Source organism: Gallinula chloropus, assembly GCF_964237585.1.
Source record: "Gallinula chloropus genome assembly, chromosome: 23".
Taxonomy (NCBI): domain Eukaryota; kingdom Metazoa; phylum Chordata; class Aves; order Gruiformes; family Rallidae; genus Gallinula; species Gallinula chloropus.
Genome location: NC_140108.1, coordinates 7,976,691 through 7,989,091, shown reverse-complemented (window position 1 = coordinate 7,989,091; position 12,401 = coordinate 7,976,691). Strand labels below are relative to the sequence as shown.

General features: G+C 50.3%; 1 protein-coding gene across 1 annotated transcript in view; it reads left to right on the top strand.

Annotated features, from left to right (window-relative positions):
- ACAP3 (ArfGAP with coiled-coil, ankyrin repeat and PH domains 3) overlaps positions 1-12,401 on the top strand; it is a gene marked incomplete at its 5' end in the record, with an annotated part of 88,821 nt that overhangs the window by 27,908 nt on the left and 48,512 nt on the right. The window contains one exon of the mRNA XM_084274658.1: positions 11,165-11,222. Coding sequence (XP_084130784.1) covers positions 11,165-11,222 — 58 coding nt within the window. The remainder of the gene's footprint in view (positions 1-11,164; positions 11,223-12,401) is intronic.

Below are 12,401 nucleotides of genomic sequence, written 5' to 3'. Positions count from 1 at the left end.
ACTCCTGCACATCAGACTCAAGACTGTGAAGCCAGCTCCTCTCAGGAAACTCAAACCCAGGCAACAACTCAGTACTGATATGGTGGATCTGACTTTGCTCAGGTGTAGGCAGGGTTTGCAGTTAGCTGGGCTGCTCCTGGGTTTGGTGCTCTCATGAGCTGCAGTAGAGGAAGGGCTAAGGATCATCCTGCACAAGACTGGTTTTTGTGGTGGGAGTGTTTTTGTGGTTAGAAAGCAAGAGAGCTTGAAAGAAGTGATGGCTACTGATTTTTAAACAGATATTCTTCCCAGCTTCTGGCTGGTTTCATTCTCCATCATCGCTGTGCCCAGGTCTGGGTTGACTCTTCCATTGGGACTCAGTTTAAGACTGGGACCAGGGCTCAGGAAACATTGTACTTATTTGCTTTTAAAGTTCAGCAAGATGAATCCCTTTTTCATGCCTCAATTTTCCCAACTAAGCTGTATGACATGTGTATAAGGCTCCATTCACATTTTCAGAAAGCCTTTGGTTTCAGGGATGGCTGGCACTGATGGGGGATCATATGTTACCATCCAGAGTCCTTTCTCAGATCCCTCCAGGGGTGCTCCCATAGGATTGTGCTCGTTGAGCCTCACAGAACCAGCACCAACAAGACGAGTCAAATCTCCAGCAGTTTCACAAGCGGTGTGTGCATCTGCAGTGGCAGCTTCCCAGCATGGCAGCTCCTCCGCCTTGCCACGGGACCTACAAACCCACTGCAGCCTTGAGAGAGCATCTCACCTACAGCCCACGCTCCAGCTTAGGTGGGATGCTGAACTGGTGTTTGATGGCACTGCCCTTAGAACTTACATCTCCGACACTACCCTGTTTGTGTTCCTCAGAAACCTTTGGCTTCGCTGAAGGGTCTCGCAGCTGGTCCTGTGCTATTTCCAAAAGCAAAAGGCCATGCAAATCCAGCTCTCATTTTGAACGGGAAGCCCTAGCAATTGCAGGATCTGGTTGCCATGGATACTGTCACCATGGAGCGGTTGCCATGGCGCTGCCTGCTCGCATTGACAGAGAGATGCAAAGTGCACTTAGGCTTTTGAAGAAAGGAGGAAGAACAGTGGATACTAGAGGGCACAGAAGCTTTCAGATAGGTGTTTAGTGAGGTTAATAGCTACTTTGTCTTAGGGTTTTGCTGACTCTGCTGTCTGTCTGTGCCAGGTTCCTTATTTTGCTCTTTTGCATCTTAGAGTAACAGCCAACAAAAGGAAGTGAGTCTGATGTACTCGCTGGGCATCCACAGCAGCATTTCACCACGCTGGGAGAGGAGCAGCACTTTTCTCTCCTGCCAAAAAATATCAAAGACTGACCATTGATAACCAGCGCCTGGCTTTCACCCCATCTCAGTTTAAACCTCCAGAAATTGAGTCTCTTGCAGAAGATGAGAATACAGAGGTGGAACTAAACATCCCATCTTCCCCTGCCGGCCCCGTTTCCTTGAAGGAACACGCTCACCTTATTTTAATTTCTAGTCTGTGCTCCTTTGGAAGGTACTCTGGCAGCTGTTAGTGACCTTGTCAGGCTGCTGATGGTTCTGGAAGCAGAAGTTGAATGAGAAACGGCTTGTGTCTGTGCCAAACATCCTCCTCTAGTTCAGGGCAGGGCTAATCTCACCAAGGCAAATGCTGGTTTCACTCCATTTCAAACAAAACGCAGCCAGATTTAATAAATAATAACAACAACTCTGCTTTGCACACCTACAGCTCCTGACTCTCAGAACGTTTTGCCACGACTGTTTATTAAATCCTCTGAATGCTCCTGTGAGAGAGGGAAGGATTCATTTTTCTCACTCTTTTAGTAGCGCTAATGGGGCGCAGAGGCTGAGATAAGGGGTCTCCCAAGGATGCTGTGACCATCAGGAATAGGATCCAAGAGTTCCTGTTCCTGTCCTGAGCCTGGGAAAGGACATGCCTCCCAGTCCAGCAGCATCAAGCTGAGGGAGGCCCTGAGCATCCCTGTAGTGCCATGTAGCGTAGAGCCCTCAGCAGCCTGATTGGGAACTATGGGAAACAGAGATCTGTTCGCCCCGGGTGGCTAAATAACAATGGCTCTGATGGGAACGCGCCAGCGGCTCACTTCCAAACGCGTTAGGCTCAGGAGGCAGGCCTTGTCCTGGCCACAGAAGACGTTTCTGTGGAGGAGTCACTGCAGGGCATGGATTAACTATTTTCCTGGGTTTAAGAGTCGTTTTTGGTGCAGCTAGAGAGGGGGGTTCCACACACACGTGCCCTCAGCCATTCCTGGTGCAGGGTGGGTGTCCAGGGATTACCCAGCCCACTCAGCACGTTGATCAGGTAGAGCCCACGATACCAAAGCATGCCATGGACCTGGTGCTCCTGTTCCATGTGTGACTCAGCCAAGGCAAGGGAGATTTGAAACGGAGCGAGCCTGGTGCATCGGAGCCAGCAGCTGGGAACAGCTGGTGTGCAGGTGGGGCTCCCTTCAGAGTTCAAGGGCTACAGCTTCCTCTGCTCTCCAACTGGGGGAGAACGCTACGCGCAGCGGTACAGACGGCTTGTAAGGGAGTGGTAACACGATGTAGCAGTTAAATCACATGTGTAAGAGCCACAAATCAGCCTGAGTTAGAATTGGCATCAGTGGAGGTAGAGAGAGGGAGGGAGGCTCTCCGGAAACATTCCTGCTCCCGCTGAGCTAAGGGGGTTGGTCGTCTTCACGTTGGCTGTGCTGGGAGTTGGCTTGGACCCCACATGTCCTGCTGATGCTGTTCGGAGCAGGACCAGCTCGTGCAGTGCGGAGCTGTGTGGCCCCAAAGAGATGTACCTACATGTGGTGGGCGCTTCTGAAAGCAAGAACCTGTAAGGTGCTTATTACATGCTTGGCTGCATAAAACACAGCTTTTTTTGTAGGTGGTGAAATAGCCTCTGCATGTAAATGTGCCTTAAGGACAAATAAGCTCTTTACTTGACCAGTTTAACAAGCTGTAATCTGGTGACTGCATGCACAGAGCAACACCGTGGTTTTCTAATCTTCAATACTGAAAAAAACCCCAACCCTTAGTCTTTGTAACCTCGTGCCTCAGTTTCCCTGCCCAGAAAAATGAGGAAAACCCAACACACTTTCCAAGGAAAGAAAAAGGGGCATGTTTAATTAAGCCAGCTTTGTGAGATGCTTTGACAGCTGCAAGAATGTGGTTGCTATTATAGCAGCTAATAATTTGGAATTACATTTTATGTTCTTTTGGTTCTCTTCTTCCTATAGTTGCCAGAGGTAACTAAGAATTTTAGGTAATTTTATTACTTTTTAATACCTCATTTGGTGTTGGCTTTTGGCTGCACTTGCCTTCATGCAGAACACGTGTGTGTTGGTGTCAGAGGCACTCAGTTGACAAAACATGTCCAGAAACCCATGGCCATTATTTCACCATGAAGAAAAAGAAATGTGAAAAATGCAGACAAGACTCTCTGGGAAACGTCTGCTGGTCACGTCTGAGCTGGTTGGTGACATGATACTGTTTCATGATAAGGTTTACTAATTGAATACGTGGCCATTCACAGAATCACAGAATTGTAGGGAAGGGACCTGCAGAGCCCATGGGGTCCAACCCCCTGCCCAAGCAGGGTCCCTAGGACAGGGCACACAGGTCGGTGTCCAGACAGGGCTGGAATCTCTCCAGAGAAGGAGACTCCACACCCCCTGGGCAGCCTGCCCCAGTGATTCTTTGCTGTAGTCAGCTTGTCACCTGAGGATCCCCCAGTGCTTGCCAAACATGGATTAATCACTGAGTCTGTGTCACTGTGTGTTTGCACACTTAGCAATGGGGGTGTCAAGGCTAAGCGATGACTTAGGTGGCAGCTAATAACAGCTTTGCTAGGCTTGTTCATTGCTGGAGCCACCAGGAACCGTCTCTTTGGTAAGACTCAGCAGAGTCAGAAGCAAAGGGTGACTGATGACAATCTAACTGCTGAAGGGGCCTGTCACAGCCAGCGTCCCCCCATCAGGGTGTCATTTCCCCTCTGGTTTCATCCGTTCTCCTCTACCAGCTCTGTCCTAACTGCACTCCAAGCACAGCTTATAAAACGCTGTTCCAGGCACCCACACACCTATGCTGGGTCTGTAGCGATGCTGATGACGTGATTCCTGCGTTGGTGTGCCACTGGGACTTCCTTGCTTTGATCACTTTTTGGATGTGGGCGATTATTCTCTTGGTGCTTGGCTAGGACAGTCTGATAGATGTTTGTAGCAAGGCAGATGAGTTCTTGCCACAGACCCAGTTGTCTGATAGCTGTATAGCTTATTATTCCCGTCCCCATGGGATATAAAAATGCTTCTGGGAAGGTTTTTGTCACGTATGGATCATGCTTCTGAATTGCTTCTTTAAAGGACAAAGAAAAATCCACAATGGAAACCCCTGTGGACTATGGGGAATTGCTGATTTCTCTGAGCAAGGAAATTCAAGCATCTTCTCTTCAGTTGGAAGGGCTCTGCTTTGCACTGAATGACTAGCAGATGAGGTCGTGGATTGTTTTTCCTCCCCTCATGACGGAAATAGCCCAAGGCCTGGAAAAGCATTAGCAGGAAGAGCACAGCACCAGGAAACACAAAGGGCATCAAGCCAGGACATGACTACACAGCTTTTGGCTGCCCGGCAATTGGGATATGGCTTTTTTGGGTGAAGGGATTCAATTCCCTCCTGTCAGAAATCACTTGGTTTCCTGGCCAGATGCCTCCGGCTGGGTGAGCGCACGGGCCTGAAGTGCTGAGCAACCCGGCACATGCACGACAGCTGCTGCCTGTGCCTGGGCTTTGCACCAGAAGTCCCGGCTGCTGTGGCCATGGCAGGTTCAGTGGGGATCGTACACACCACTTGCCGTGCCTGTGCTTCCACTCCGGCCTCCGTCGGGATGGAGCAGCGGAGCTCGGCAGTGCTGAGGTGGCATTACTCATCCCCGTGGAGTTATTCCAGGTTCTCAGCTTGCTTGTGTAACTCAAAGGGTTTTGCCTTTTATCTGTGACACACTGTGGGAGGGTTTAAATTGGGGAATGAAACTGGTGGAGGATTTAGCCCAGTGCTTGGGCCCTGCAGCGCAGAGTTGCACTGAAACCTCTTATTTCTCTAGGGAAGCATGTTCAGTGGTCCCTGGAACTGCATCAGTGAGCAGTAAGGACATGTTGAACCCCCAAAGCCCAGGGATGTACTTAGGCATGTTGTATCCTGAAGAGACCATCGCCCACCTCTCTGCACCCTCCTGTCAGGTCAGTGGAGGTGGTGATAAAGTCTCCCCTCAGCCTCCTCTTCTCCAGGCTGAACACCCCCAGCTCCCTCAGCTGCTCCTCAGAGGATTTGCCCTCCAGCCCCTTCCCCAGCCTGGTTGCCCTTCTCTGGACACACTCCAGGACCTCAATGTCCTTCTTACAGTGAGGAGCCCAGAACTGGACCCAGCACTCGAGGTGCAGCCTCACCAATGCCGAGTACAGAAGGTGGGGAAGAGGGGGATCTTCAACTGCCTCTGTTCTTGCACACTGCTGCTCTGCTCCAACCTTCTCCCAGCCCTCTGAGAACTTACACTGGTTTCTAAAAAGCAAAGAGCCAGAGCTGCAGAAAGCAAAATCCCTGGCCCACAAGGCCATGTGTATGGGAAAGGACACTGCAGGGTAGGAGTTGGGCACTTGATCGAGGACTGAGGTCCTCTTGTTTTCCACTTACAGCTTACCCAAGATGTATGTATGGCTGCACTGCCCCTAACCACATCTTGGCCTTATAATTAATCTCCCCAAGGACTTCATTAAGATATAAAAGTACCTTGTAGCTGGAAAGGATGGATAAATGTTCACCTGTGCTTCCTGTAACAGATCTGGAACGCCGTTACAGCCCTGGAATTGAAGAGGTCCCTGAGGTCACCGTCCAAACGTAACGCTCAAGTTTCATGCTCTCCTAGCCACAGTCAGTTATATCCATACCTTAGTGGATACCAGACCCAAAATGTCTCCCTCCTCCACACAGAGTCCAATTATATCACCTCCTTTTCTTAGGATAGGATAAAAATGGGGAGTAAATTATAGATGCCTTCTGGCAGGAAATGGGCCGCCGGGCTGCGCGAGCCTCTGGCTGATGTTTGCAGGTTAAACAATGGCTGCTGCTGCTTTCCTGAAAAGAAACGCAACCCCAGAAATCTCAGCGGTCTTTTTTTAGCTGCTTATTATGTCCAGCTATCAGGAGCACGAAGAAACCAAGTGGAAAAATTGAATCTGGCAGTAAGAGTGCAATGCATGAAGGAACTCCACTTCCAAACCCAGAGAACAAAAATAGCTACAAGAGAAAAAAATGAAAAACTGCCTGAGACGCTCTTGAATTATTCCATTTCTCTCCCAAGCTTTGCCCCTGGCACAGCCAAGCTGCTGTTCATGTAGGGCATCCATATGTGTTTGAGTAAAGCCTGAGCACTGCCTTGGTAGAGGGAAGGATGCTTCTTTTTTGGCTGTGTTCTCGAAGAGCTGGTAGCAGATCGGTTGTGGCCAGAGCCCTGGGTGTGAGGGAGGCTGTACTTTCGTAATGAGCCACCCGGGATGTTGTTTTCAGTCTGGCTGATGAGAGGCTGAAGGGGTTGTTGTAGAGGCTGTTGTGAAAGGGCTGCTGAGATCCTCATTCTCTGATGGCGTCGATCCATGGTCTGACCCTTCTCTTGGAGTTTGCAGTGTCCCTTTTGGTTGTAGGATTCATGAGCAGAGAGGAGAACTGGAAGTGCAGTGGATCTTTGCTGATAGGACCTAAGCCACCATCTAGGACCTAAGCTGAAGCATTGCAGTTTCAGCTTATAGGAGTCCCTGAGTCAGGGCAGAGCTTGGAAAGACAGTGCTGGTCATGCTGTGGGCTGGCCATGGATCTGTGTTAGTCATTTTCCATAATGCCCTTATTGCGTTTCCTTCTTTTCCAAGTGCCTGTGGTGGGACAGAGAGGTATTTCTAGAAAGCCAAGGCTGGCATTACAGTGTCATCCCAAGACAGAGCTTGTTCTTAAAAAGTGGAAAAAAAAGGAGATGCACTATACTCAGTGTTTCTGCTGTTTTCACAGAAAATGATACTTGTCTGTAAAGCTGCAGTGACCGGTCCCCTCCCTGTGCACGTGGGGAACTGAGCGCCCTGCAAGCCCAGCCACGTCAGGCCGTGGGGCTCTGCACCAAAGCATTCCTCACTGGGAATTCCTTGTTCCAGGGAATTCCCACACAAATACGACACACTAAGACTTGCTCCCACCACGGTGGGTGCAGATTTAGTCTCCAGCTGTCCGCAGTGTTGAGGAAAAGGCCATTCTGACATGTGCAGCTTCTTGCTGTCTCGCCTGCTCTGCCCTGGTTTCGTGCCAGTGCCCTTGGAGACACAGGACACGGTGGGGGATCAAGCACGCTCCTGAGCAGCCGTGCTGTATTACTGCAACTTCGGAGAGCCCAGGGCTTGCCCCATCCAGAAGCAGAATGCTCAGCTGCTCCCGTGTTTGGCTTGCTCAGGGTGGCTCTAGAAGGAGTGTGGCTTAAACATCTGTGATGTCCTGGCCTCACCATCTTTTACGTGCAGCACCATGGCAGGGAAAGGGCTGTCTTGTTATCAGGAGCTTAGGAATGGAGAAGTGATGTGTGGGCCAAGGGAAGGTGTAACAAACAAAAGGCTTCATGTAAAGGGCTTAGCAGGTAGCAAACTTTTTCTGAGTAGAGTTTTCTCCCTGCGTGGCAGGAAGTAGAGGAGCCAATTGCAGGCAGCAGCTGTATTTTCTTCCATCCGGTATTTTTGAATGAAAGCAGATTCCAGGCTGTCTTCTGTGATACATAGTGGTGATTAAGAACTGGGCCCGTTTCCTCTGCCTTTGATGTTCAGCTTATGTTAAGATGCAGGGAGTATTGTTTGCTGAGATGACATCAAGAGCTCTTGGATGAAGGGAGTAGAGACACATCCTTTCCTCACACAGCATTTGCAGGGTTTCAGTGCTTCTTGCTGCTCACAGAGCTGGAGAACATTGCAGCTCATTTAGGAGCAGCAGACCTACCCCTGTTTTTCCCCCGAAACTCACTTGTTCAAAGAAACCAGACGAGGAAAGGACAGCAGTGGAGTCACAAGTGGCCTGTGAAGGGCCAGCATCCCCCTTCTGCCCACCAGAGCTGGGAGCAGCATGGTCAATCCACAGGCTGGAGGGAATGTTTAATGGAAGGGATTGTTGATGGAGCTCCTCTGCTTGTAGGTAATACCATCTGGGAACAAGGGAGCAGTGGAAGGGCCAGTAGTCTCTGAAGGTGAGTCACAGCCAATTTAGGTTCAAGAAGGCAGTTACTAGACCCATGAGCTTTGAGGCCACTCAGATTCAGGGCTTAGTTTAAGCAGAAGCAGCAATGGGCTGTTTAGAACTGGGTCCCCAGCCAGCGATGCCAGCTCACAGCTGCGAGGTGGGATGGGTGTGCAGAGGCTGCTGTGCTGAGCCAGCTTTGCCTGGGGCTGAGGCAGCACCCCTCAGCACCCCAGGAACCCGGCGAGTCAGACCTCCTGGAGCACGTGCGTAGCAGGTGGCCACAGCCAGCAGTGCATTAGGTGTGTGGCTGGGAACGCTCAGTGAGCACCTCCAGGCCATGAACAGTTTCTTACAAATGGTTTTGGAGGGTTTAGTGCTGCTACTGGGAGGGTATGTCAGATGGCCAAGGCAGCCAGGGCTCCTGGTCTGCGAGTATCTGCGGGGATGTCGGTAGAAACATCTGAAGTCTCAAGGCAGCAGAAAGGACCTTCCTCCCCCAAGTCAGCAAGTCATGAGCAAAGAAAGGATTAACCTTTTTGTACTGATGTTTTACTGAGGCCCCGGGATGCGCAGGGCACTGCTGAGCCAGGTGCTGGGCAGTCCTGAGAAAAGACAATCCCTGTCCCAGAGACCTTGTACTCCTGGGTGCTTCTTTTCATTACTGCTGAGCGTTTCCTCACATGCTGCTGGGAAAGGGCAGCCAAAAGGGACTGCACATTTCCAGGCTGCCAGGATTTGGAAGGAGGAATTCTTGTTCAAAAGACACTGGGGGAGGAGCCTTAGTTCTCAATGCAGATCTTAATCCGAGCTGAGATGTAAAAGCTGCTTTATTGAACATTGTCAAGGACAAAGTGATCAGGCAGCCCAACAGGAAACACAGCCTTGATTTCCACTGCCTCCAGCACAGTTAACAGACAGGACTGAGGGTCTGCTGGTGCTAGTCTGTCACTCTCTGTCACGGATTCCTCATCTGATACACAATGTATTATTTAGCTCTGGTGTATCAGTGTCTCCTGCCTCTCCTGCCAACTCCAGTTCTTGGGATTCAGTGGTGTGGGAAGGGGCTTTGCTCTGACCCACCTTGCTATTGGTTACGTGCCACCTCCTTGAAGTGCAGAGATGTGGAAAAGCCGGGCATGGCATGCAGGGAGGGGAGTGCCCACAGTCCTATAACATCACCTGGCCTTTGTCATCACCCAAGAGCGTCCCGTGCAGGAAGTCCCAGCCACTCAGCTGGCTGCTCACAGCTCACATGAGGCTGTGGAGGGTGTTCCAGGGTACAAAAGCTGCTCCTACAGTGTTAGTCTGAAGCTGCTGAAGATCTCCTGGATGCTAAGGATGGACCTGGCAACATTTGGCCTTCTGGTTTACTCCGGTACTGTGTGAGGACAGACTCTCTCCTCTTGGCTCCACCTGGGTCCACGGGGCTGTGCCACTGCTGGCTGAATCGTAGCTTGCAGATGGGGACTGCACGCACCCGTGTCAGGTATTATATATGTCTGCCCTTGAAGAATGCTCAGAACAGATGTTACTGTGTGTGCTGTGGCCCTTTGGCTCTGTGTAGTGTTTGTGAAGGTGGATACAAGTGCCATGCTGTTGGCCGGAGCTTTTCCTCAGCTGGGCAGAAATTGAGATTGGAACCCTAGCTTTGAGACCTTTTGGGCTTTCTTCTTAAATTTATTCTTCCTTCTCTTAGAACCAGGTCCCCTAGTAAAGGCAGTCCCTGTCTTCATTCCCAAATTCACTGGAGACACCAAGTCACTACATAGTCTGATGGTTTCTTTGGGACTTTCACTGCTCCCTTTGGTTTGTGGGTGTTCCATCCTTTTGCTGAGACAGCAGTATTGATTCATGTGGCTCTAAGTCACATCTCTCCCCGTCTGTTCTTTCAGCTGGCCCGTGTTCAGTTCTGGATTTCTTTTTAAAGCCTGAGTGTAATATTCAGAAACCAAGTGTTTAAATTGCAAGCCCACAAACTTAAGCAGGGTGGCATAAGGCTTACCACATTTCCAGGTGTGTGGTTGAGGAAACATCTGTCCAAGTATAGACATCATGTAGCAGTGAGCAGCTCTGCAAGGGAACGCTGTCAGGTCTGCAGCACTGGCTGATGGACTCTGACCTAAAAAAAAGTCACTTGGCACCACGTGCCGTGGTCTGGGAATGCCTCTTTCAAATGGCTGATGTCACGTTAATATTTCACTTTGCAAGGGAGGCCTGGTGACCTCTGCAGCTGGATTCTACTCATCTGTTACTGTCACATCTGCCCGGTGACGTGGAAAGCAAACATCCCATGCTCGTGCAGCAGATCTGTCTGTGTGCATGCAAAGCCCCACGTGTGTTCAGTGAGGAAAGAACCAAGATGTGTTTCTGCTTGGGTGATGGCTCCTGAGGATCAAAGGACATGATTTGCCACGTGGCTGTACTTCAGGCACGGTTCTGGTCTAGAAAATGGGTTTTGGCAGTGCTGAGGCAAGTGCTTTGTGCCTGATGTGACTGGGTGGCTGAGGGGTAGCAGTTCCCGTGTCACTTGCTGTGCTGCTGATTAACAGCATTGCCTGCAGAATCAGAATGAAGCGAGCAGAACTCTAAATGAGTGTGCTGTGTGAGGCTACCACAGCACACCTGGATTCCTCCATGACACTGATAGAAAATAGCAGAACCTTCATCTCTGTTCCCAGCCCTGTGGAATTAATTCCTGACGAGGTGTGATCCCTCTGAGTAAGTCAGTGCTGACCATATGTAGCAACAGGAAACTCCAGAGTGGGAAGTGTGAATCCCTCCTCCTGTCCACCACCAACACACGTATCATGGTCCCTCTGATCTTTACTCATCTGGGACTTTCTGGCTTCTTTCCCAACCATCATATGCAATCAACTAATTATTTCTTTTTGCTGTTGTCATTGTAGGGCAACCATTGATGAAGTGGAAACAGATGTGGTGGAGATAGAAGCAAAGCTTGACAAGGTAAGATGGGGCAGCTTGGTGCATTGCTTTGGAAGGGGACTGATGTGTTCCTGCTGAGGAGCATGGCCCCAGCAGCCTCTTCTAAAAAGTGGGCCCGTCGCAGGGGGTCAGGAAGCTCATGTATAATACACTGGGCTGTCAACAGGACCATGTCTCCCTCTGCTGACAGTACCTGTCAAGGCTCCTTTGTGGCTGCGAAGGAGTTTGGGCAGGAGGTCCAGCCTTGGGCTGGAGCGATGGCTGCCTTGTCGTGGTGCTGGATCTCAGGGGACTGACACTGCTGCTCCTGCTGCGGCACGTTGTTTCAGTGCCATCATTTCCCCTTCCTCACCGTCTTGCCTGTGATATGGGGCAGGACCTGTTACATGGCCTCGCGGCTCAGGCACCGCTCTGGCAGCTCAGGGATGTACGGAGATGCTTCCAGGTAGACGAGGGGCCAGACTCAGTCTGATGATGGTGGTCGCTGTCTGATGTTCAGCCAGGTTATGTGCCACAGCTGTAATCCGACACTGGAAATATCCTCTCAGGGACCAGTTTGGCCAATTTGCATTTATGCTGATGATTCTTTACATCCAGTTGGTAGTTTGGATCTAAGTCAATGGCTTTATGATGGAAGGCGGCTTTTCCACCCCCACTCCTCCTGATGTTTCAGGCATCAGCCAAGTTGTTTCTGAATAAGAACAGAGAGAAATGAAGAGGAGGAGCCAGAAGAGCTGTTGGCTTTTTATCTGTAAGATTTCCCAAAGCCAGCAAGGGATAAAACTCCAGCGTCTGATGGAGAAATGGGCTTTGTTGAAGTCACAAGCCCTAGGCAAAGCTGTGTCCTATAAAACCTGTTTACTTCTCAAGCTGCTTGAAATTGCTATCTGCACAAGCTAACTAGTCTCACTGGTGAAAGCTGTGAAGGGATTTAGGTTATCTCTCTTCCTCTGTGGAAGAGGCTGAGGCTCTGAAGATAAAGCATGGGGCAGAGCTTGCTCTGATTCTGGTGCTACGGCTGTCAGTGCTGCTGGTAGTTAGATCACTTGGTGTGCCAGAAACCTTCCTGGAGCCAGGAGGGCTGGAAGCACAAAATCTGTTCAGTGCTCTTAGCTTTTTATTGCTCACTGCTTTGTTGCAAATTGATTTGAGATTCTTTGAGTGAGGACTGTCACATCAGAGCTATTGTCCAGGGCAAGT